The sequence below is a fragment of the Adiantum capillus-veneris genome, chromosome 11, assembly GCF_014529385.1.
Source record: "Adiantum capillus-veneris isolate H3 chromosome 11, ASM1452938v2, whole genome shotgun sequence".
In the NCBI taxonomy this organism is placed as follows: Eukaryota; Viridiplantae; Streptophyta; class Polypodiopsida; order Polypodiales; family Pteridaceae; genus Adiantum; species Adiantum capillus-veneris.
This window is the reverse complement of record NC_140941.1, coordinates 152,996,130-153,022,911: the sequence shown is the minus strand read 5'-3', so window position 1 is coordinate 153,022,911 and position 26,782 is coordinate 152,996,130. Positions and strand designations below refer to the sequence as shown.

Below are 26,782 nucleotides of genomic sequence, written 5' to 3'. Positions count from 1 at the left end.
AGATAAACCTTGTGCTCTAATAACAATGTAACATTTAATGGCCTAGTAACTTGTGTGTAGCGGAAAATAACATGAACATAGTGAGCATTTCATTAGAATAGATTCCTAATGAGCATAGCAAGAGTGCTTGGATGGAGAGAGTAACAAAAATCATAACACCTAGTTAGATAGGCATGAACAATACTTCAAAAGAGAGAGAAATCTAGCTATTGACAACAGTTGAGCACCGAATTTACATGGAGATGATCCCCCCTCCAAAAGGCTTTGTATTATAGCTTTCCCCCATCAAGGAAGACATTTTACAATGCAATAATATGTGTTCCTTCAATAAGTTGCCGGTGCAATGAAGATGGAAGCTTCAAGCACCATGCATACACTTATAAAACACAACATCAATTCCCTCATGGTCTCAGACCCAAGACCTCACACACCTCAAAGATGGTGAGAGCTAGCGGGGTATGAGAGTAGATTGAGAGAAAGAAGGAGTAGTCTTACGAGAAAGAAGTATATCTCCTCACATAATCACTCATAAAATCTTAGCATAGCTTAGTAATTAGCATGGTAGAGGAGATGAGCATGCATTGAAGCTTGGCTCTTGGTTGGATTTGCATCACAAAGCCAAGAGTTGTTGGTGTAGGCCTCCCTTCTCAAAAGCTTGGAGAAGATGATGAGCTTTCCATTCAAGCTTGGAGAAGGAGAGAGTGTTCTTTGCTCCACACATGAGTTGTGTGAGTGTGTTTGTGATAATGCCTTGACAAAATCAGCCCCCTCTCTCTCTCTCTTGGTCTACCCCTCTTGCTAATTCCTCTTGTTGGCTTCCCATTGGACCTCTCCAAGCTTAGCCAATAGGGTTTAAGTGGTCAAATGAAGAGCCTTGTGATATGTGTCCCCCTTTCTCCTTTTGTGAGAGCTTTACGTAATTACTTAATGTAATTAAACTCTCATTGGATCTCTTCGTCTTCTAGCAAATAGGAATCAGGCAAGCCATTGGGGTGCTAAATGCTCATTGGACCCCTTGGGAGACTATCCAATAGTCTTCTAGAGAGCTTAATTCTTATTGGTTCTTTTATCAAGTGTTTTTAAATGAATTAAACTAGATTTACTCTAGCCTAATTCTTATTGGTCCACCTCTATGGCCATCCAATAGGATTTGAATGCACCTTGGGGGCAACTGGGCTAGGGAGCTGACATGTGTCCCCTATTCCCTTTGTGTAAAGGGAGCATGTGAGTGCGTGTGTGTGTTTCTCTCTCATCCCCTACTAAAAGGGCTCGCCCCCTCCTATGTAGGTATCTAGGAAGACTTTGTGTACACTTACAAAGCATCCAATATCCCTAAGGTTTGACCATTGGACTTTACATTGAATTTTGTTTAGCATTTGGGAAGTCTTAATGGGCTGAACCTTAGGGTCTTTCAAGCCCAATGTTGCACATTGCTCTTTTGCAGAAGCCCCCCCCTTTGGATCCCTACTGTGGTCGACGGTCTGCTAGCTTAACCAATATTCTAGCTTTTTCTCCCTTGGTACTTCCCCATATTAAATGATCAGTTTAACATGAGAAAATCATATAGGAGAATTAGATATTAGTTATTATGACAGGCATTGTCTCCACATGTGTCAATATTCTCGTTATGCACATTTTCAAGAGAAGTAAATAAATCACAATGAGACGTACTATGCTGAGTTTCACATCGCCAAAGTACCACACATGATCCACAGATTCTACAATACATGCATCATGAATAGATGGGACATATTGACATTTCACACTAAAAGGCCATTTTGAATCTTGCACAACATTTTCCAAATCTACATTGGTAGGAGTATGGCAATGGCAGGATCTGCCTCTTTCTTTTGAGCCTCATTAGCTTTAAGCTTAGGGAATTTCTCGATGAGAGATGATCATATTTCTTACAATAATGACATCTCAACCTCTTAGGAGAGGGGGTGAAGAGGGTGAAGGACAATGGAAGAGGGGTTTTTTTTTTTTTGGGGGGGGGGGGGGGGGGGGGGGGGGGGGGGTCACCCAACAAGGGGATGTTTGTGTGTGTGCATGTGCATTTTTGTGTGCTTTTGCATGCACGTGTGTATTTTTGTTTGGAAATATTTGGTTTTTCCTAGCCTGGAGGTACCATATTGAAATCAAAATGAACTTATTGACAATCACGTCAAACAGAAGGGAGATATTGCTAGATATACAACAAATTAGTTTGAACTTGCTGCAATTTACTGGTATTTTTAGTTTGTATATGAATTGATCTAACTTGCAAGGAAGGTGCACTTGGACTTTGAACCCTCTTTTTAAACTTTGGTGTTCTCTCCATTTTTCAATAACCTTTTCATATAGAGATTGTCTTTGTTTAGAGATAGCTTTTAAGTGGTAAATCAAATTCGTATGTTGACCAAATTACATTTCCAAGTTGATAAACATTTGAAAATGCATTTTTTAACAATACGTTAGTGTGTAAATGGCTTCAAAATATGAGAGAAAATACTCTATGGTGCTCTCTTTGAAGAGATAAATAGTGGGATGTAGCATCATTATGGTGGCTGGTGCTAAGTAAGTCTTGCTTGGTGAGATTTTTCTGCAAGGCACATGGGGGTCTCTCAAATTGAAGTGTTGTTGGGCACCAACATTTTAGTGAGGGGTTAGGGAGGTTGGTGGGCACCACCATTTTTTTTTTGGGCAAAAAAAATAGGTACAAAAAAGTTGCATTTTTGCCATTCTACGGACCTATTATCAAAGTTTCTATAGTCACGCTCAATATAGATACTATATACATGTTTTCTTAGTTCCCTTTGGGCCTGTGGATGCAAAAGGATAATGGATCTCTTACAATTGGAACCTTGGGGGCAATGATAAAGTGCTAAATACAGCAAACATGAAAAAACTGGGTTTAGCATTATGACCTCTAGAAACCCATAGAAACTACTCAATATCTAGCCAAGTTTGTAGTCTATGATTAGATATGGTTACTATCTACAAAATACACACAATTGGCCTAAGAAACCAGCAATATTGAGAAAGTTATACTTGCTACTCTAAAATGTATCGTATTCTTCAGTAATCAAAAAACTCAACTATCATCATATACTATGCTATATAGCATATAAGGTCCCCCAAAACTCAAGGAAGATTAGCTTTATGTTATACATTACACTTACACAATCAAAATTGAATTTGGATATAAGAAAGCCACCAAAAAAATCATAAAAGTGCTAATTTTGGCCAAAAAAACAGGATTATGCAATTCTTGTAAATTCGTCATAACTTTCAATTTTAACACTTAGCTCTCCCTACAAGCATCAAAACATGTTGAGAACTATGAAGGCCTAACCTCTAGCCATCTAAACCTCACAAACATGAAGTTTAGAGTGATATAGTTGCCAAAAATTAAAAAAAAAAGCCAAAAACAGGACCCGTTTTTTCACACAGTTTAGGTTCAAAAATGTTGTGTAAAAGTAAGGTTAATGGTGAGATCGATACTAAAAAAAAATGCTAAGTTTTTTTTAGCTCATAAGGCAACTTTGTGGATATATAGCACCTAAAAATTCATTTTCATACTCTTCAAATAATTCAAGCAAAATGGTCACTTAACAGGACACAAAAGTGTCCAAGGACATAAAAGTTTCCTATTACCATTCTAGTAAACATTGTCGTTTAACACTCATTGAGGATTTTCATGGCAAGAAGCCATCCGACGGTCATTTGTGTAGATTTGGTTGCTTGGTTTATGCTATTATGCATGTTGCATATATACTAAATAGGTGTCTCACGTAATCATTGTAGTCTATCACTCATTGAATATTTTCATGGCAAGAATCCATCCATTTGTCATTTGTGTAGATTTGGTTGCTTGGCTTATACTTTGGTGCCTGAGTAGGAATGCAAAAATTTGGATGATAAGGCTATGAAATGGTTTTTTTGTTTCAATTCAAAAAGCAAACATTACACATTATATATTTGCCAAAAAAGGAGTATCTAATATGTTGAGATTTTGTTTTTGTGGAAGATACAATTTTGCCCTTATTACCATGTACCAAGGACATAAATCTCACTAAATGTATAGGATATGTTGTTGCCTCTATTTTGTGTGGGAGTACAAATGTAAGTCCTAATGAGCCACATGTGCATCCTATGTGAGTTTCAAATCACATTTTAGATCAACCATGCTCTAACGTAGATTTACAAGATGTAATTATTGAGGATAGGGTTGAAAATGAGCAAGCTAGAGGTATGCCAAGATGACTGGTGCAAACCTTGCATAATAGTAAATTGGGTGCATCTTGGTCTAGTCATACTTGGTGAGGTGTCTTCAGCATGCCTCTTATGCATCAGATTGTTATGTTTTGGCTATGTCTATTATGTATGATCAGGAAGAGCATTAGATTGTTATGTTTTGGCTATGTCTGATGCAAAAAATTTAGAGTTTTTTTATTTTTCTCCAATGCAATTTGAGTATGATGCTACTTTGAATAATGGCACATGATCTTTGTGTGACTTTCCTCCTAGAGAAAGGGCCATTGGTACTAAGTGGGTTTTCAAATTGAAACTTAAGCTTGAGGATAGTGTTGAATGATTTAAGGCTAGACGTGGTGTGGCAAAAGGATAAAGTAAAAAACGGCATTGATTTTGATAATACTTTTACTCCCAATCAAAATACTTTTACTCCCATTTTTTGTGTGGCTACATTCATTATATTTGTGAATTAGCAAAGTCATATGGTTGGAATGTATTGCACACTAATGGTTTTGTTTATGGTTTAAAGCAAGTTCCACATGCTTGGTATGAAAAGATTCATTGTTGCATATGGTTTTCAAAATAGTCCAACTGACAACACTTTGTTTGTTGAGCATGTTTTTGATGTATTTCTAATCATTGTGCTTTGTGTGGATGACATGTTGCTCATTAGACCAAATCAAGAATGGCATTGTTAATTTTAAGACTGATTTAGATGGCTCTTTTGAGATGTAGATTTGGGATTTCTTCATCATAATTTGGTTGTAATGTTCAAGCCGGTTGATGGAGGTAATTCTTTGGTATTTCTTTGTGTCTACAAAATATGTTGAGACATTGTTTCATACATTTATCCTTGAGAATTGCAAGCCTATTGCTTCTTCTATGGAGAAAAAATTGAAGCTTAGTCTTCATGATGCTAGAGTTTACTAAGTTGATGTCACACTATCAATAGGATGTGGGTACCTTATTTACATATGAATTATGAGACTAGATGCTCAAAATGATGTCTCACAAGTATGAAAATTTATGCATAGATCAAGGTCTATGCATTGGAAGGAAATTAGTGGATCTTTGTCTACCTGATTGGAACTATACATCTTGGGTTCTTTAATCCAAAAGAGGGATCATTGCCACTATATATACATGCATTTTCAGACTCAAATCGGGTTGTGCACTATAACAGACAAGTGTCCACTGCTTAGTTTTTGTTTCATGCTCAATAGCTCACGCATATCTTGGTTGAGAAATAAGTAGCCTACAATGGGCACTTCTAGTTTTGAGTCTAAGTATAGTGAAACTTTCAAACCTTTCATTGAGTGCATTTGTCACAAACAACTTTTGGCTGACTTGGGTATTGGAATATAGTATGCCACCACCATCTTTACTGATAGTGAGAGTGCTTTGGCAATTGCGAGAAACATGTGTTCCATGATTGCATAAAGAACATAGAGGTGCATTATCATTATGCTAGGGAGAGACTATCTACAAGAAAAGTCATCCTTGCTTTTGTGCCTATGCATGACTGAGAGGTCATCCTTGCTTATGAGCCTATTCACGACAACCTTGTGGATCTACTTGATCTTCTTGATCTTCACGTCCATTCTTGCAGCTATATTTTCAATATAGACTTGGTCAAATCATGCTAAATCCTTAAGCATTTCGTCACACTTCCAAATAAAGGGGCCCTCTTAGATCCCATTCACTTTCTATTATTAAAAACCCAGCAGAATGAATGTTGTGATCTTATATGGTTTGTTTGGCTAGCTACAATGACCAAAGTGGAGTTTTGTACAAAAAATTTGCACTACGTAAAAGCCCAATGATGTAGCTAGAAGAAGTACACCCCATATGAGGCAAGTTTCTTTGGAAGTGACTTGAATGGTTAGTGTTATTGTTAGCCACTCCATTTGAAATAAATTTTGAATATAAATGCATGTTTAGAGTTATATAACCATTCAATGAAGGTTAATATTCAGCACTATGCTTAGAGATTGCTTACTTTGACACACAAGGTTGCAAAAATCAATGTGAGTCCACAAGTGATGACACAAGTAGTCTTGAGAACATGGTTGCATAGATAATAGGAAATCCAAGTGCATGACAGTAATAGAGGACATAAAAATGATACATATAATCTCACCAAAGGGCTACACTATTTCTCACAAAGAAGTCTAGCCTCCTCTACAAGAAATGTATAGATACAACATAGAAATTCTACAGAAAGTGGCATTGGTAAAAACAACTTGATAGCCCAAGCACATCCAACTTTTCATCACACATTGATTCCACAAGGACATAACATATCAAAGAAGAGCAAGTCATTGCTACACCCTTCTGTTAAGGATAATATTAGTGACCGCCCTAGAAAGATGGGACACCTCCAAAGTGCACTACTACAAGCACATAAATAAAGTTCACTTATAGAATCCTCTACAAAGGGCAGAAGCATGGATTCCACCACCCATCAACAAATGCCTAGTGCACTAGAAGGGGAGTAGAAGCACATGTAATTGTTTCACTCATAGAGCCCCCTAGAAAGGGAAAAGCACTACTACTATCGCTCATCAACAAATCTTAGGAATTTTTCCCTACATCCCAAGAAGTCATAAACCCTAGAAATTATTACCCAAGATCTCTTCAGGTCAAGAGAAAGTAGCTCCAAAGCTATCAAGAAGGAGATCAAACCTAATGATGAATAGTGCACGGTGCGGTGCATGCAAAGAAGGAGAGAGAGAGAGAGAGAGAGAGATTAAAAAATCATCCATGGAGGTTAGATATGACTTGTGAGACGAAAAAAAAAAAAACATTACAAAGGGTTCCTTCTAAGTGAAGGGGTTGCTAGATACATCTCAGTTAAGGATTGAGGGTCCAACGAGGGGTGGGAAAAAAAGAGAAGAAAATTTAAAACTGTAAGAGGGGTGGGTAAGGGGGAAGATGGTTTGAGGGTTCGGAACTCGTAGATAATGGCTTTACCTCCTTGATAAACTACCCATTTTCCTGATGCGCACGCTTCTCAAATATTTTGTAATTCTACCTTCTTTTGTTTGAGTTGGATGGGTGTAAGGTCTTTTGCAAACCAAATTTTAGATTCCTTGAGAAGCTTCAATTTCTCAAAGAGTTTGATTCGGTCCACCTTGTTCTTGAAAGAAAGGATTGCATGGTTGGGGCGATGCTCATGTGTAAGAGAGGTAATTGCTACTAGATCCCATTGTATCATGTGGGTTGTTTTTTGGATGCAAGCAAGGGACTTTAGGAAGTTGAAGTCTCCCTCCCCTTTTCAATCGCTTGGAAGCCTGGCAACGCGAACATTGAAGGTGATATCCTCATGTCTTTGCTATTCGCATAGCATGGACGCCCCATTGGATTCAAACACCTCGGATCAAAATGGGGAGCTTATTCTTACTTTGCATTTTAGGTTGCCTTGGACTCTCTCTAAATTCCCCTAGGATACTTGCTCTATCTGGTGAAGAAATTTAAACTTTGGATGAGGAGAAACAAAAACTATACTATGGAAACTCGCCCATTTTTTAAGGGACAAAATACTAACACATTTAGAGTGAACGCAATTGCTAGTAGGATCTAGCTCAAGGCAAACAATAAACCTAGACTATTAAGAGATGGTTCCATAGCATGGTTCTTGCCAAAACACCCATCTTAGGATTGTGTCTCATAGGATCTTGTAATATAGGGCTGCCTAGGATACTATGGTCAAGGTCATTTTTGCCTATGATTGAATTTATGTTATGGCCCATCATAGTGCTTTTTCATCCTATTTTCTACTTTGCAATAGCACTTCTTGTGAGTTTCTTGAGCCCATGACCTAAATCTCGTCTAACGAAATGGTGGACAAAGTTTAGGAAGGCTTTGACATATCCTATGCATTCAAAAAAGTTTTCCTTACCTATAGGAATTGGCATGAGTCCTTGTCTTGAACTAGATCTCTCCAACAAAATCCACATATAAAAAGAGATCTTATTGAACTTGAGTTTTGAATCTAGCAATGTTAACAAGCACCTTATCTTATGCATCTTTTGCATTCTAACTAGTGACTTTGTGGTCTAACCCTTGTGAAGTTCCATTTGATTGCTCCTGTGGTTACATTGCTTCTTGCTTTGATTTTGATGCCATCAATTCATTAAATTTAAGAATTCGAGAATTTTGTTAACTCTGCAAGAGCTTATCAAAGCAACTTCAAAAAATAGTGTGCAAGACCTCTTGCATAATTCCTTCTACTGCTTCTGTGTGTGTGTGTGTGTGTGTGTGTGTGTGTGTGTGTGTGTGTGTGTGTGTCTCTCTTTCTCGCACTTGCGTGCGTGGGATGTCTACTTGGAGTATTGTCTTCTTCCATGTGTCCACAAGTGAAATCTCTACGCAACAATGTAAGTTTCTTGATATAGTTTTGTGAATTTGCTATCTCTAATCCACTTGTTATTAACTAACTCATAGCTCAAGATTTAAGCATGAAAACTACATTTTAGTCATAGGAGGGGTATTAGGGCATCAAGAATATGCTTCTAGGTGCATTATTAACGTATAGTTTTGAGCTTGGTAGCTTAGTAAACTATCATAATTTTGTTTGCCGATGTGATGACTAGCTTTCATTTTTTGACATACATTTGAGTGTTGCATTTCAATAGATTGGGATTGAGTGTGCTTTCCAAGAGATTAAAAACCTTTTGTAGACTCCATGCACCAATCATGTCATAGTGGGTCTGATACTAGTTGTGAGGGCTCAGTTTGTGCTCGTGCATGTGTAAAAAGGGAAAGAGCAAGACCACAAAACGGGGAACACCACAATGTGTGTAGAAGGAATGTGTGGACTGCTTTATTTTGTATACATACTACAAGGGTTAATAAAAGAAGTTAATAAGAATAGGGTCAATTAGTTGGGTGGAAACCACTGGCCTTTACCCAACACAGAGACACACACACGCACATGCCAACTGAGAGAGAGAGAGAGAGAGAGAGAGAGAGAGAGAGAGAGAGAGAGAGAGAGCACTTGTGCTTTGCATTCATCAAATCTCATTATCTTACTTTTGACATGATTCCTTGTCCATAACATTGTGCTTCTGGTATCTCAATTTTGATATGTGTACAAAAATCCATTTTTGCGTTGTAAAAGAAAAAACCACGTTGAAGCTTTCTTGCATGGGAAAGTTTGGATGGTCTTACTCAAATACTTATAGCATGTCATTTTTATGGTGGTATTTTCTATCTCCATTCTATTATTGAATCATGGGATTTATTTGATTGGAGGTGTTTGGCTTTTATCGTAATAGATTGGCCCGCAAAGCTCTTCATTGGCTTTAACGCTTGTTTCTTGGCAGCATCTCTTGGATTCATAGTACTTTGTTCCCTCTTACAAACAAGTGCTAGTATTCTATATTTTTCGTGGTCAACTCACTGATGTACCCACTTTGAAAACAGTCAAAGGTGGCCATGAAACTATAAAAGAAAAATAAGTGCTTGGATCTCTATTTACCTTGGCATTCATGGAATGTTTGAAGCATCTGAGCATACCCCACAATTGATCAATTGCATGTTGACCACGTGAGTACAAAGTAAAATGCATGTGCAAAGTACATATATTCTGAAAGGCAAAGAAATGGAGAGGCAAACATTGGCACATCCTTCACTTGCTATGCAATCATAGTGCCAATCACATCATCCAAGGAAGAAAATTCATCATTAATCATCAATTAGTGGTGGATAAGGCAGCTTGGTGGTGCCCACCAACCTCTCCTACCCCTCACTAAAGTGTTGGTGCCCACCAACCTCTCCTACCCCTCACTAAAGTGTTGGTGCCCACCAACACTTCACTTTGAGAGACCCCCTTGCGGCAAAATCTCACCAAGCAAGACTTACTTAACACCAACCACCATAATGATGCTATATCCCACTATATATCTCTTCAAAGAGGGCACCATAGAGTATTTGCACTCATATTGTTAAAAAATGCCTTTTCAAATGTTTATAAACTTGGAAGCGTAATATGGTCAACATACAAATTTGATTTACGATTAAAAAGCTAGCTCTAAACAAGGACACTTTCTATACCAAAACATTATTGGAAAATGGAGAGAATATCGAAGTTGAAAACCAGGGTTCAAAGTCCAAATGCACTTTCCTTGCAAGTTAGATCAATGCATATACAACCATGGTTGCCCGGTTTCCTGTTGTAAAGGTGAAAACTAAAAATACCAATAAATTGCAGCTCAAGTTTGAACTAATTTGTTGTATATCTTTCCCTTCTCTTTGACGTGATTTTCAATGAGTTCATTTTGATTTCAATATGGTGCCTCGAGGCTAGGCAAAACCTAAATTTTCCAAACATCAATACACACAAGTGCATGCAAAAGCACACAGAAATGCACATGCACACGCACAAACATCCCCTTTTTGGGTGACCTTGTCCCCCCCCCCCCCCCACAACACACACACACACACACACCCTTCCATGCTCCTTCATCCTCTCCACCCTCTCTCCTAAGAGGTTGAGATGTCATTATTGTAGAAAAATGATCATTTCTCATAAAGCAATGCCCTAAGCTTAAGACTAAAGAGGCTCAGAAGAAAGAGGCAAATGATGTCATTGCACATACTCTACCAATGCGGATTTGGAAAATGTTGTGCAAGATGCAGAATGGTCTTTTAGTGTGCAATGTCAATATGTCCTATCTATTTATGATCCATGTATTGTAGAATTTGTGGATCTTGTGTGGTACTTTGGCAATGGTGAACCATCTCATTGTGATTTATTTACTTCTCTTGAAAATGTCCCTAATGGGAATATTGACACATGTGCCAACAATGCCACTTGTCCAATTCAAGATATTGAGAAAAGTGGGGGAAGATTTTGCTTGCTGCTATAGGTGGCATCACTTTCACACTTTTGAATACTTTGTATGTACCTAGTATCAACAAGAATCTTTTCTCTATGATTTTACTTGAAAATTCCAGTCTTGTAGTCAAGTTTGTATATGATAAATGTATCGTGCATGATCCTAGTTATACTAATACCATTGTGGCATCCTATACTCTATTTTGTGGGTATTGAGTATACAAGAAATATTTAGCACGCATATTTTAAAATTCAAAGGATATTTTAGATGCAAAACTTCTGTATTCTCATTTTGGTTATGTGAATTTTTCCATTTTTTTGCACTTGTAGAAATTGGATATGGTTTTGTGCAAACAACCTATACACAATGATGTTTGTGGTCTAATGCACAGTCCTTCTTCTCATTTGCACTTTGTGATAATCATTGATGATTAATCCATGCATACATGGGTTGATGAAATTAAGGAAAAGTTAAAAGTATTTATGTGCTTCAAGAAATTTTATGGGTGCAAAATGTATATATTTGTAGTGTGGGCACCCTTCATGTTGATTGAGGGTTGGAGTATATGTCTAAAGAATTTAATTTATTTTTGGTTAGCCATGGGATAAAACATCAATGTACAATATTGTATATTCCTCAACAAAATGGTGTTTCCAAGAGAAAACACATACCTCTCATAGAGATGGCAAAATGTAAAGTCAAAAACCAAGCTATGCCACATGAATTTTGGGTTAGGGCTATCATGTGTGCTGAATATGTACTAAATAGGTGTCTCACTTTATCATTGTAGTCTATCACTCATTGAGGAATTTCATGGCAAGCAACCATCCATTGGTCATTTGTGTAGATTTGGTTGCTTGGCTTATGCTTTGGTGCCTGAGTAGGAATGCAAATATTTGGATGATAAGACTATGAAATGGTTTTTTTGTTCCAATTCAAAAATAAAAGGTTACACATTATTTATTTTGCAAACAAAGCGTATCTTTATTAGTGGGGATATTGTTTTTGTGGAAGATACAATTTTGCCCTTATTAACATGTACCAAGGGCATAAAGCTCACTAAATGTATAGGATAGGTCACTGCCTCTATTTAGTGGTGGGAGTACAAATGTAAGTCCCATTGAGGGACATGTGCAGCCTATGCAAATTTTAAATCACGCTATAGATCATCCATGCTCTTATGTAGATTTAAAAGATGTAATTATTGAGGATAGGGTTGAAAATGAGCAAGCTAGAGGTATGCCAAGATGGCTTGTGCAAACCTTGCGTGATAGCGAATTGGGTGCATCTTGGTCTGGTGATACTTGGTTAGATGTCTTCAACATGCCTCTTATGCATCATATTGTTATGTTTTGGCTATGTCTATTATTGTGATTAGGAAGAGTATCAGATTGTTATGTTTTGGCTATGTTTGAAGCACAAAATTTAGAGTTTTTTTTTGCTCCAATGCAATTTGAGTATGATTCTATTTTGAATAATGGCACATGATCTTTGTGTGACTTTCTCCTAGAGAAAATTCCATTGGGACTAAGTGTGTTTTCAAATTGAAATGTAATCTTGATGATAGTGCTGAATGATTTAAGCCTAGACATGTAGCAAAAGGAAAAAGGTAAAAAAAAAACACATTGATTTTGATAAGACTTTTACTCCCACTTTTTGTGTGACTAAATTCATTACACTTTGTGCATTAGCAACTCATAATGGTTGGAATGTATAGGAGTCAAACGCAAAGACTGCACATTTGATTGGACCTATACATCTTGGGTTTTTTTATCCCAAAGAGGGATCCTTGCCACTATATATACAGGCCTTTTCAGACTCAAATTGGGTTGTGCACTATGACACACGAGTGTCCACTGCTAGTTTTTATTTCATGCTCAATAGCTCATGGGACACCTCTAGTTTTGAGTCTGAGTATAGTGAAACTCACTACAAGAGGCTCTTTATATTAGCGACGCTCACACAACGACGCTCAAATTTTTTTTTTCCGGCGTCGCTATGAGTGTCGCTATAAGCGTCGTAAATTTCTTTGTAAATTTGCGACGCTCATAGCGACGTTTATAGCGACGCTCATAGCGACGGCGGCTGGGGTAAAAAAATAACCGAGCGCGCCCAAAAACTCAGATCTGAGATCTGAGTTTTTCGGCGCCCTCAAGCAAGGAGCAGGTAACGCTCTCCCTCACTCTCTCTCTCTCTCTCTCTCTCTCTTTTTCTTCTCCACATACACACACACACACACACACACACACACACACACACACACACACACACACACACACACACACACACGAGGAGAGGAAGGAGAGCCATGTATGCTCCTTCCCTCTCCTCATTCTCATGTTCCCTTCCCCTCTTTCTCTCTCCCTCTCTCTCTCTCTCACACACACACATACACACACACATAGTGTTTTTGAGAGAGAGAGAGAGAGAGAGAGAGAGTACAAACAAAAACAAAAACGCACACACACATACATAAACAAAGAATGCACACACACATTGAGAGAGAAAAAGAGAGAGAGAGCATGCATAAACAAAAAACGCACGCATTGAGAGAGGAAAAGAGAGAGAGAACATGCATAAACAAAAAACGCACACATTGAGAGAGGAAAAGAGAGAGAAAACATGCATACGATCCAAAAAAACGCACACACATTGAGAGAGAAAGAGAGAGAAACTAATTTAACGTCGTAGGAAACTAATTAAAATTAAAAAACCTAAAGATCTAGCCGACGAGGAGTTGAACTCAAGACCTATTATTCAAGAGGGAAATGGCATAATCAATCTATCATACTTGGCATGGGTGATAGAAAGGTTATACCATTTATCTCTTTTTATTGGCACACACATCCACACACGCGCACACACACAAGAAGAAGAGAGTTATAACGTCGTAGGAAACTATCTTAAAAGACGTTAAAGATTAGGTTATATGTAGATTTACATTAAATTAGATTTATGTTTATTTTTAACTAGATTTACGTTTATTTAAGCTAGATTTAGATTTACGTTATATTAGATTAGATTTAGGTCTCCATAGATTGCGATGCCTGCATGAAGCGGGTGAAGAAAGCCCTCAATGGAATATAGGGTATTGCTGCCTGCACTCATGGTGGGCTCCGTCGATCCAAAAGTACTGGTGAAATGTCTTCAGAAGATAGGGAAGAAGGTGGATCTTCAGGGCGGCAAGAGTCACTACATCCCCGACACAATGACCATCTAGACAACCTCTAGTCATTAGACTTACGTTAAATTAGATTTAGCTTTATTTTTAGTTAGATTTACGTTTATTTAGATTTACGCTTATTTACGTTAGATCGAGTCCACGCAAGAATTACTTACGGTTTAGGGTTTAGAGTTAGACGAACAGTGAAAAGATCTACTGTGAAAAGATGTTAAGATGAAGTGAAGTGCTACAGCTAGAGAAGAGGCAAAGGGGTTTTGTCCACTACATGCAGTATCATGTAGACGTGGGTGTGTAGATTTCTTGTACCCACAAATATAGGTATTGACCAATAAAGACGAGATTATAACCCGGTGGTTCTGATCTCCGTGCACCTCTAGACCGAGGTGTGCGGGGATTGGACATGACTAGAGAATGTGAGGTAAAGAGAGAGAGAGAGAGAGAGAGAGAGAGAGAGAGAGAGAGAGAGAGAGAGAGAGAGAGAGATAAGACGAAGAATGCCAATAGAATATTAAATTTGTTGTCCAGGTTATAAGTTTTTTATCCTCATTATGAGTAGCGACGAGGATGTGGGACCGTCCAACCGAAACACCTATCTCTCAACGAGGGTCTTATGTCCTTGTAATCAATGCAAGCATGATGTGCGACGGACAAGACGTGTTTCTTTGCAGCACGTTCGCGAACTTGGCGAGTTCGATCCATCTATTATAGATCGAGTTGTTGCCAATTATAACTTGTCGGACTCTGACGCTGGCCAACAAGCAGCAATCTTGCAACCCAATAGACGTGTTCGCAGGCGCTTTGGTCAAGCAGCATATGTGAGGCCACAAGATGTAGCCTCTGACAGCTCGGGGGATGATCATGCAGAGCACATTCCCAACGAGGCAATGTTTGAGCCCGAGATTGATGAAATGATCGAGACGATCCTGGATTCAGAAAGGCTTATCTATGATGATATGAAAAGTGAAGCCGATACGCCATTGTATAATGGAGCACGTATGTCTAGATTGAAAGCACTCCTGGTTCTTCTCAACATGGAGGCAAAGTTTGGATGGAGTGACACTAGCGTCACAGCACTTTTCAGGTGATCTATTACAATTAGTTTACTTTAATAGAACTCTAAATGTATAATGATCTGATAGATTTTTACACGACTGTATCATATTTTTATGTTGTGTAGATTGCTGAAAGAGCACATACTACCAGCTGACAATGTGATGCCAGATTCCTGAGATGAAGCAAGAAAGATTTTGTGAAACTTGGGGATGGATTACAATTCTATCCACGCTTGTCCTAATGACTGCATTCTTTTCAGAGGGGAATACATAGACATGGAGAAGTGTCCCGAAAGATATCGAGTAGATCTCCACGGGACAAAAATTCCACAAAAGGTTTTGCGACATTTCCCTCTGCTTCCTCGCATCAAGCATTTCTTCGAATGTAAGTCCATGGCCGCCCTAGCATCATGGCATGAGGAGAATAAATCTTCGGATGGTGTGCTACGAATTCCTGCAGATTGCGTAGCGTGGAAACATATAGATATATGGAACATGGTCGGATTTTGCCAGGGAAGCTCGAAATTTGCGCTTAGGCCTGGCTATGGATGGCGTAAATCCATTTGGTCAAAGATCAACATCTTACAGTGTATGGCCCGTTGTCATCGTCAACTACAACATTCCCCCGTGGTTGACTACGAAGAAGGGGCACCTATGGCTAAGCTTGATTGTGCCAGGGCGATATAAAGTGGGGAATATGGATGTGTATCTTCGTCCACTATTGGAAGAGCTACAACAATTGTGGATTGGCATAGAGGTGGTGGATATGAGCCGACACACAGGACGACGGAATGCTTTGATCAGAGGCATTCTAATGTGGACCATGCATGACTATCCCGGGCTAACAGAATGCTCAGGTGATCTATTGACACTCCTCACTCAGACACTGTAAATCTTGTTTTTTCCCATAGTTGATCTATTATCATGTGTATACATGCAGGGCTTCAAACAAGCGGATACAGAGCATGTGTCACATGTGGACCTAGACTGAATGCACGTAGGGCACCCTCACTGAAGAAGCAAATCTACGAAGGTCATCAAGCGTATCTTCCAGAGAATCATGTGTTACGCGACGGCTTTTTGGGAAGAGAGCCACCAAGGATGTCTGCACAAGCATGGTTAGAGCAGAAGGAGATGTGCGTTGACGGATTGCCTCCAGGGATGAAGAGACTATCTCTATGGTACGAGTTACCATACTGGCCCCGACTCATGATCAATCACTTGCTCGATCCAATGCACATATTCAAGAATGTGGGTAATCTACTATGGGACCATTTGACCGACAAGAAAGATACTTTGGGAGCCAGAGTTGACCTTAGAAATGTGGATCGTATGGAGCAATATTGGCTGCAAACAGCGTCTGATGGATCGATAAAACTCCCTAAAGCACCATGGATTTTCACAGGAGCCCAAGAACGCATAGTTGATGAGGTGGAAATAGCTGGCACAGCTCATTCCAGATGGATGTTCTTCTTAGAGCGTTTCATGAAAACGCTTAAGGGATATGTGCGTCAAAAGGCACGTCCGGAGGGTAGCATGGCAGAAGGTTGGTACATTGGAGAGTGGCTAGACGGATTTGATAAATCCCGGAACACGCTATGGCGAACCATAGATGATGAGCGCATATCTAGGATTGTCATGTGCAATCTCGGTGTTGAGAAGAAGATGACGGAAGATCTAGAGGCTAAAATCAACCGATTTTGCATGCTTCACAATCCAGTGATGCAAAAGTGGATTTCACAATATGAGGATGCAAAGCAAGAGCGACAAAGGGCATGAATCGAGTGGAGACGGGGAAGACGACCATCGATGCACTATCCAGCGGTTCTGGAGAGCCTACCAACCTTCATGAGCTTAAGATGGTTGCACAACCAATTGAAAAGCGCACAACAATGCGGTGACGATGTGACTGAAGAAGAGTGGGAGTACTCTCGGGGTTGCGCGACCAAGGTAAGTTTGCAATGTACGACTAGCAAGTGACTTTATTTATGAACGTTTGAACGGCCACTCATAACCTTTGTTCATTGTAGTATAAGTCATACACAACAGCATGGTGTAAAGGTCGACATTTTAGGGTGGAACGAATCGACAAAAAGCGTTTTACTCAAGATTGTGGAATCATGGCAAAATTTGAACAGTCTAGTCGACGACGTTCCTCTGATGCAGATCCTGTGGTGGCGGAACTCACTTACTTCGGCACGCTGCAAGAGATTTTGAGGATCGATTACAGAGGATTTTTTGTCGACTTGTTCGACGTGCAATGGTTCAAGATAATCATGGAGGGTCGCAACGCTACTGTGCGTAGAGGAGAGTCTGGTTTTCTTGAGGTGGATTCTACTAAGAAATGGACTGTCCTAAGAGACACTTTCGTACTACCCGAGCATTGTGAACAAGTAAGTATGTAAATAGTTAACATCCCCCTTTTACAAGTTATGTGCTTGAAAGCTCTCATGTAAGTTATGTGGCTCTCGCAGGTAATATTTCATCCTACAAAGTCTACATCAAACTGGTGGTACGTCATAGAGGTAGCCCCTCATAGTGCAAGGACGTATGAAGGCTACCATGTGCCAATCACAACGACATCAATGGAGGAGATCAGAGAAGATGCTCAATCAGAAGCCGCTGCGGTGGTGCCAGACGAGCATCAAGATGCTACTACTCTATATGGGGTGCATGCAGAGGAGCTACAAAATGAAACAGAGGATATGTGTTTAAACGGAGAGCTCTATATAGATATAGGAAGTTATGCTGAGTTATGCGAGGATGAGAGAGAGATCTCTTAAAGCCACAAATATTGTATTTGAACAATTTTGCTCCGTGTTGTAAAAGCTCTGGCTCTCTAAGTACCTTCCATGGTGTATAACGCTCTTTTCTACTCGCGTCACATCTTTTGATTGAAAATTATGAGTTTTCGACTTGCCTCTTCTATCACTCGATTCATTGCGTCATTGTATTTATATGCGTCATTACGTCATTGTATTTAATGGTCTTTGCGTCATTGTCTACTCTATTCATTCAATATTAAGTTTAAATATTCGTGTGTTTAATGCAGGTATGGATGATGAGGAGTTTCTTTCTTCTTTGTCACCGCAGCAGAGACAGTGGTACGTGGAGCGTCATCGCTCTGGCGCATCATCGCGCGTTCCTACTCCATCCGCATCTCCCTCTCTTTCGGAGCATTCGGCGCGCTCCGAAGCTTCGGCGTCGACGAGACGAGCTTCACACTCGTCTAGACACCGGCGCTCTAGTGGTGGCGGTGGCGGTGGCGGTTGTTGTGGGGATTCCGCCACCGATCCCTCCACACCGCCTCGTGTTCGACGAGGCTCTTTACCCTCCCCTTCTTTGCCCGCCCCCACACCAGCCACAACATCGCCATCTACGCCAGGTTTTGCACGGCTGACTGTTCCTAGAAGCTACACACCTCTACCTACTCCGCCAGGAGCCACCCCACTCGACACTCCTCGCTTCGGGGCCCAAACGCCGGTGGAGACACCTGACGTCCGTACCCCCATCGACACGCCGCTAGAGACCCCTGCCGGGACACCCAGGTTCACGCGTCACCGGCCAGAGGGCTTGCCTTACTCTGTCGACATCAGCGGCGGCATCATCATGGATGATGACGGCAAGAAGGTGATCTCGCGCATGCGTGGTCTTTGCTCTCAGCTGTTTAGACACTACATACTAAACAAATGGAGTGAAGTACCAAGTGATTTAAAAAACAGAGTCATCAGCATACTTCATGATGAGTTTCCCGTTCCAACACGGGATCAGCGCTTCAATGAAGACCTGATGAAGATTCGAATGCGCGAATACTGCAAACACAAGCGTTCCAAAGTGCAAAAAGCAATCAAGAATGGGTGGAACAGGCCAGATTGGCTGGCCAAAGAAGATTGGAAGAATGCGAAGAAAGCAGCGCGCGAGAATCCCAACAAGTGGAAGCAACAAAAGGATGCAGCCAGAGCGCGAGTAGAGGCAGGGAGCTCGCACCACTTGGGGAGCGGTGGATGGGCATCATTTGATGCCGATTTTGTAAGTGTTTTCACATTGCTCTTTATGCATGTTCGATAGTTTAGGGTTTATGAGTTTTTTAGTTCTAACATAATGAAATCTTTGTATGTTTTGACAGTGGTCGATGACAGGACGTGATCCCACACCGTACGAGCACGAGTACGCAGGCAGGAAGGGCTTAAACGCCCTGATGGACATTCTCAGTTCTCGCGGCGGCATGGTTAGTATTAGGGTTTACTCTTTTTTATTTTTTGTATTGTTTTATAAATGTCGTTATATGTTTATACTTACTGAAAGCTGTCTTATTGTCTTTTTTTGCAGAATCCGACAGATACGCCGCTTGGACGCGATGAGACATCTAACTAGACGACGTCAGTTTAGCCGTAGCTAGATAGCATTAGTTTAGGGTTTCTCATAGCTTATGTATCATGAGACGGATTTTATATGTCTTTTTGAACCATGTATATTATTACATTTGTCACCGGAGTTCCTTTTGCCAATCAATTCTTTATGCCTATGATGTTGTACAATTGTCATTATTACATTTGCCAATCAATTCATTTTGCCTATGATGTGTACAATTGTCAATTTTACAAACAATGCGTCTTGTGGGTGACTATTTTGGGTCTATTTTCTACCTTTGCACTTTTTTTAAAAAGTGAATCAAGTACAATATGGTTGATGGGTGGCAGGGCATTCAATGTCCTGTCACCAAAAAAAAAATCTCTCGGGCGTCGCTATAAGCGTCGCTATTTATGGCTCTGTAGCGTCGCTATGAGCATCGCTATAGGCTTCTGTGTAAACGTCACTATAGGCGTCGCTATATGCATCGCTATATAGCGACGCATATAGCGACGCAGATAGCGACGCCTATAGCGACGCTCTTAGCGACGGTTTTAGCGACGTCGGGGGTTATAAAAACCCAGTGTATTTCCGTCGCTAACAGCGTCACAAGAGCACACAACCTCTTGTAGTGACTTTCACAACTTTCATTGAGTGCATTTGGCTCAAACCCCTTTTGACTAACTTGGGTATTGGACAATAGTCTTCCACCACCATCTTTACTTATAGTTAGAGTGCTTTTGCAATTGCGAGGAACATGTGCTCCATGATTGCATAAAGCACATAGAGTTGCATTATCATTATGCTAGGGAGAGAATATCTACAAGAAAAGTCAACCTTACTTTTGTGCCTATGCATGACCAAGAAGAGATCCTTGCTTATGAGCCTATGCATGACAACCTTGTTGATCTACTTTGTCTTCTTTATTTCACGTGCATTCTTGCAGCTATGTTTTCAATATAGGTTTGGTCAAATCATGCTAAATCCTTAAGCATTTTGTTACATTTCCAAATAAAGGGGCCTCTTAGATCACATTCACTTCCTAATTTTAAAGACCCAAACGAATAAATGTTTTGATCTTATATGGTTTGGCCAATATTTGGCTAGCTACAATGACCAAAATGGAGTGTTGTACAAAAATGTTGCACTACACCAAAGCCTAATGATGTAGCTAGTAGAAGTACATCCCATATGAGAGGCAAATCAAGTTTCTTTGGATGTGACTTAAATGGTTAGTGCTATTGTTAGCCACTCCATTTGAGATCAATTTGTGAATTTGAATGCATGTTTGGAATTATATAACCATTCAATGAAGGTTAAGATTCATCACTATGCTTAGAGATTGCTTACTTTTACACACAAGGTTGCAAAAATAAATGTGAGTCCACAAGTGATGATACAAGTAGTCTTGAGAACACGGTTGCATAGATCATAGGAAATCCAAGTGCATGACAGTAATAGAGGACATAAAAATGATACATATAATCTTACCAGAGGGCTACACTATGTCTCACTAAGAAGTCTAGCCTCCTCTACAAGAAATGTATAGATACACATAGAAATTCTATAGAAAGTGGCATTGGTAAAAACAACGTGATATCCCAAGCACATCCAACTTTGCATCACATATTGATGCCACAAGGGCATAACATATCACAGAAGAGAAATTCATTTTACACCCTTCTCTTAAGGATAATATTAATGACCACCCTAGAAAGATGGGTCACCTCCAAAGTGCACTACAAACACATAAATATATTTCATTTATAGAATCCTCTAGGAAGGGCAGCAGCATGGATGCCACCACCAATGAACAAATGCCTAGTGCACTTGAATGGGACTAGGAGCACATGTAAATATTTCACTCATAGAACCCCCTAGAAAGGGGGAAGCACTACTACTATCATTGATCACCATATTTTTACAAATTTCTCCCTACACCCCAAGAAGTCATCAGCCCTAGAAATAATTATCCAAGGTCTCTCTAGGTCAAGAGAAAGTATCTCCAATTCTATCAGCAAGGATATCAAACCTAATGATGAAGAGTGTACAGTGTGGTTCCTGCACACACACACACACACACACACACACACACACACACACACACACACACACACACACATAGAGAGAGAGAGAGAGAGAGAGAGAGAGAGAGAGAGAGAGAGAGAGAGAGCACGATATAGGTGGTTCACCCAATGTGGGCTACATCCACGGGAAAGCAGCCACTTAATGGATTTAGTACTTCAAATAAGAAGTAGGTTACAAGGGATTATACCCTTAATAGAGCTCCCGCCTTAATTCACTCTCACCACCTCACACCCACCTTGTTGCATCAACTTCACACTATCAAATGCGTGTCGAAATGGCCTCCTATTATAGACCAAAAGGCCTGTCCTCTCTCATAAGAGGCACCCGTTTGTAGTCACCCTTGTATAGACAAGTCCAAATCGGACCCCTAAATCCGTCCATGTGTGGCTGCTTTTGAGAAGACAAGTCCGCCTTTGAAATCGGCCACCGGCCATTGGCCATTGACTTTTGGCCACCGGCCAACTGTCCAAATGATCGGCCGTTTTTCGACCACTTTTTGGTCGCCGTTCGACCATAATATTCCGGCGAAGCAAGTCTTGAGCTTTGTTGGAGACTGGCCATGAAAATTTTGGTTTTCGGTGAGTGACTTTTCTTCACGCACGATGGCTTCTCCTCATAACGGGGGCCTTACAAATGTGCGTTTTTAATACGTAAAATTATAAGGGGTAAATCAAGCTCCATACTTAACAATTTCCCATTTGGAGACTGATCTCCACACCAAACCTATGACTGCTTTGCATCCTGGCTTCTTATCCTTGAATGCCAATTGAAGATGAGAAAAAGCTCAACTTCTCCTTGTTGACCACCTTTCTAAACATGTCTACAGGATTTTCACTTGTATGCACCTTTCCTAGCTTTAGTTGTCCCTCTTGTTCTAAAAGACTGCGTATGAAGTGATATCTCACCTCAATGTGCTTTTTCCTTGAATGAAAGGCTGAATTCTTTGCAAGATGGATAGCACTTTGGCATCAAGACACAATTGTCTTGTTTGAATCCAAGCTCTTCTAAGAATTTGTGAAGCCACAAAATTTCTTTGCTTGCCTCTGTCATTGCTACATACTTTGCTTCTGTGGTAGAAAGTGAGACCACTTTCTGTAGCTTTGAAGCCCAGCTTACTACTGTGCCTCCAACCGTGAATACATAGCCTGCTCCTTCGAGTATCTTTGTCACCTGCCATAGCTGCATCAACATACCCTTGAAGAAAAATATCAGTAGTGCCAGTACTCTTTACCTGGGTTGTCCATGAACCTACTTACAACTCCCATTGCATGTGCAATGTTTGGCCTTGTCGAGACCATAGCATACATAAGAGAATCAATCGCTGCAGCATATAGAACTTGAAACATATAGGCTATCTCCTCTTGTATCTTTGGACACATATCCTTGGTTAGTTTAAAGTGACCAGCCAAAGGTGTAGAGACCGTTTTTGCATTTTCCATTGCAAACCTTTCTATTACCTTCTTGATGTAATCCTCTTGAGATAGCTTTATCGTCTTCTTTGTTCTGTCCCTTGATATCTTCATACCAACTATCCTCTTTTACCTCTATGGATGCATTACATGAGGAGCTAGAAGCTTCATAAAACTGCCCCTTTCCTGAGCTAAGCTGAATAGATTGGTTTTGCCTTGGAACCCAAACTAGCTCTGGAATAGGTGTGTAGCATTCTGTGATCGTTTCCTTCCCACGGTCTTCCATCGGCTTTGGAATCACAAGGCTTGACTCACATGGTTTTGTAGTGGATAGGAAAGGACACGATTTACGTTTAGGTACCCAAATTAGATCATTTCCATCATAGTAGCCTTGGGCTTCTAATAGTTGTTTGAGAATCCAACATGATTTGGTTTTCACCTTCTTAACCTGAGTGGATGCCTTCCTTTGAGGTTTCCTTTGTGAATTAACTTGAACCATAGGAGGGTTCGATAACGATACCTTGGGGACCCATTGATATGTACTGTTGGTCAGATCACGTGGAGCCTTTGATGTAGCATTGTCTGTCGTAGACATGGAAGTTGAAGCTTTAGAGGGTTGTGCTAGCCTGTTCTTTGGCTGCTTTCTTTTGATGGATGGCTTGTAACTCTTCTTGGCTTAGAGGATCATAGTACCTTTTGAATTTATTCCCATTGAGGAATCCAATGGTTTCAACTCCATCTAGAGTATCCACATGAATGGTACCTTGCGGGGTAATTTCACACACTCGATATGGTCCTTTTCCTGCATATTTTTACTTTTTCTTTTCATTATGCACTTCATACATAAGGACTTTATCACCAACATTGATATCTTTGTTCTTTAGATGACGGTCAAACCATTTCTTCCTTGTATCTTTCTCCACAAGTGCATTTTGCACAGCCAATTGTCTTTTTTCATCTACCTCTCAAGGATGTATAAGCGCTTAACTAAAGGGTTACCATCCCAACCTTCTTGGGAGGCTACACGCAGACTAGGAATTACAAACTCCCATGGCATAACTGCTTCTTGGCCATATACCATTTTGAATGTGTACAATTAATAGACACTTTGTAAGAAGTACGGTAAGCCCATAGAGCTGATGTAAGCTTTAAATCCCAATCTGTACAATGAGCCTCAATTGTCTTTGTCAAAATGGAGATGAGAGTTTTGTTGGTACTCTCAGCTTGGCCATTTGCTTGTGGATAATAAGGTGTAGACTTGTAGTGGGATATCATGAAGTTTGATGTGAGTTCTTTTATCACTTCATTTATAAAATGGATTCCATTGTCACTCACAAAGGGGCATCCAAAACGTGTGATAATGTTCTCAAAGAGAAACTTAGCTGTTGTCTTTGCATCAGGTGTTAGCAGCAAGCTAACGTGGACACCATTTTTTGGAGTTCTCCTTGTAAAAACAATCAATATTTTGATAAATCGGGAATATTCTAACTCCTGTTTTCTTGATAAACCTTGTAATTAATGAGCCGGGGCTACAAGATTCCAGATTGTATCAGCCATTCAATTCTCAGCTTTGGTAGAACTCCAGATTATCACTTTTGACCACCCAAAAACCTTGGCTAAGGTATAAAAGCCAATTTTTGTAAGTTTTTTATAAGTTTTTGGATAAGAAATACACAGCGTGAGCTAACGACGCTCACTTCTCTCCTTCTCGCGCTTCCTACTCCCTCTTCGGTTGTCACATTGCGAATGCGTTTGTTGCATTGCAACCGCAGGTAAGAGCTCTACGCATTGACGTAAGCCATTCACAGTATTTCGTAGCTTTTGGCGTCGTCGACCCGCGGCCTAATTTCATCATAACTAGAAATTTACACTTTTAAATAAAAAACTAAGCATACGCGGGGTATTGGGGCATCATTGCTAAGCATTTCGATGCATTCTAGGTCGAAAACGACAAGGTCAAAAATCCACTACTGTTAATAATCGCGATTTTGGAACTTGACCTAAAGTGGGGTTTGGGGCCATAGGCATGTGTTCTTAGGTCTTATAAACTTGTACTAGAAGTTTCGTTACGTTTGGATGTCATTTGATGCTGTAACGGATGTGATTTGCTTGCCGATGAGCGATTGGCTTTTGGTGATTTCAGTCACTTGAGTGTAGCTTGAGTTAGATGCGAGTTGTTAGTTGTTTTCCAAGAGATTGACAACCTCTTGTAGCCTCTATGCACTAGTCAAGTCAGCTTCGTCCCATGGTTTGAAAAATTAATCGTGGTTGTCGCTAATACTACAATAAGATAGGATGGTGAGGTTAGACATGCGTCCCACATTTAGCGCCGCTGTTGGGGATCGAAAAGACCTAAACTAGGGTAAAACATGAGTGTCTTGTGTAACTGTCCTTTAACTTCCTCTAGGTTTTCTTAGAGGTTAAAACTCTCTTTTAGTAACCGCATAGCTTAAGATTGTCGTCTTTTGTTGTGTAGAGGTAGCTTGGAAGTAATCGTACCTGCTGAGTACCTTTAGGATTGTAGGATTGTAGATTTAGATTAGGATTTGGAGAATGATTGGTAGACGAAACAAGTCTTAAGATCAAGACTCTGAAAAACATAAAAAACACAAGAAAACGAGTGTTTGTGGACACTTTCCACAACCCCATTGCATGAGAAACTAGGAGTTGGGTAAGTAGGATCCGAGGTGGATTTCATAGCATTGCTCTCTCTGAAAGAATAAAGTGTGAGTTGTTATGTAAGGTTGCAAAATTTCAGGTCTACGGCTAGAAATTGCACGAAAAGACTCGAATTCACTCAATCCAATTGGGGAGTAAGCCTAAGAGTTGTCAGAACCAGAGGGTAAGCTCAAGGACACTTCGAGGTAAAAATTTCAATAAGTTGACCAAAACTTAGATTATTTACTTTTTCTTGACTTTTTAGGCCAAACTAAGTTTTGACTTGATTCATAGGCTTAAAACACATCATAAAAGGACTGTCCTTGAGAAAATTTCAAAAAAGTGCTCATTTCAAGCCTTAAGTTAATAATCGTGATTATTAACTTTTTGCTCTAATTTGGCCAAGGCTCATACCATTGACTCATTGCATGTGTACAAACAACTTTTGTAAAGGCCCAAGAGATTTGGATCACTAAACTGGCAAAAAATTGGGTGAAAACTAAAGTTTGTACTGACTTTTTGAATCTTGAGTGTGAATAGAGGAAAAGTTTATCCAAACTTGGTGAAAATTGATTCATAGGCTTATATTGATGTGATAAACATGTGCATATACTCAGTTGACCTTGCAAAAATTTGACACAAGTAACTAATCGCGATTATTTACATCTGCCGTGTTTTTGAACTTTTTGAACCAAGTTGGCATACCATTAGCTTTACCATGTTGTAATAAGCCCACAAACCAAATTTGGTAAGATTTGGATCACTGGAGTGAAATTTGTGACAAGAATTGCAAAGTTAGTCTGCGGACGGATAATTGATGACCATTTGATCAAAAATTGTCCAAACTTGATGAAAATTGGCTAGTGACCTTAATATAAGGTGCTTAATAGATCTATGTCAAAGTTGGGACAAAAATTTACAAAAGTAAATAATCGCGATTATTTACTTCTGCTTCAAAACTTG

The 26,782-nt window shown here is 39.9% G+C and overlaps 3 protein-coding genes across 3 annotated transcripts; all 3 read left to right on the top strand.

Annotated features, from left to right (window-relative positions):
• The first annotated feature begins 14,810 nt into the window (after positions 1–14,810).
• On the top strand, positions 14,811–16,054 carry LOC147448257 (uncharacterized). The gene is made up of 2 exons (XM_086523773.1): positions 14,811–15,343; positions 15,440–16,054. Exons 1-2 carry the CDS (start codon positions 14,811–14,813, stop codon positions 15,489–15,491), a joined length of 585 nt encoding a protein of 194 aa, XP_086379899.1. The 3' UTR covers positions 15,492–16,054.
• A 218-nt stretch (positions 16,055–16,272) lies between these two features.
• Positions 16,273–18,410, top strand: LOC147448256 (uncharacterized). Its single transcript, XM_086524537.1, has 3 exons — positions 16,273–17,264; positions 17,345–17,707; positions 17,789–18,410. The coding sequence occupies exons 1-3, from the start codon at positions 17,124–17,126 to the stop codon at positions 18,095–18,097; spliced, it is 813 nt and encodes a 270-aa protein (XP_086380663.1). The 5' UTR covers positions 16,273–17,123; the 3' UTR covers positions 18,098–18,410.
• On the top strand, positions 18,273–19,851 carry LOC147448255 (uncharacterized). The gene is made up of 3 exons (XM_086524536.1): positions 18,273–19,343; positions 19,441–19,542; positions 19,644–19,851. The coding sequence occupies exons 1-3, from the start codon at positions 18,273–18,275 to the stop codon at positions 19,686–19,688; spliced, it is 1,218 nt and encodes a 405-aa protein (XP_086380662.1). The 3' UTR covers positions 19,689–19,851.
• The last annotated feature ends 6,931 nt before the right edge of the window (positions 19,852–26,782 follow it).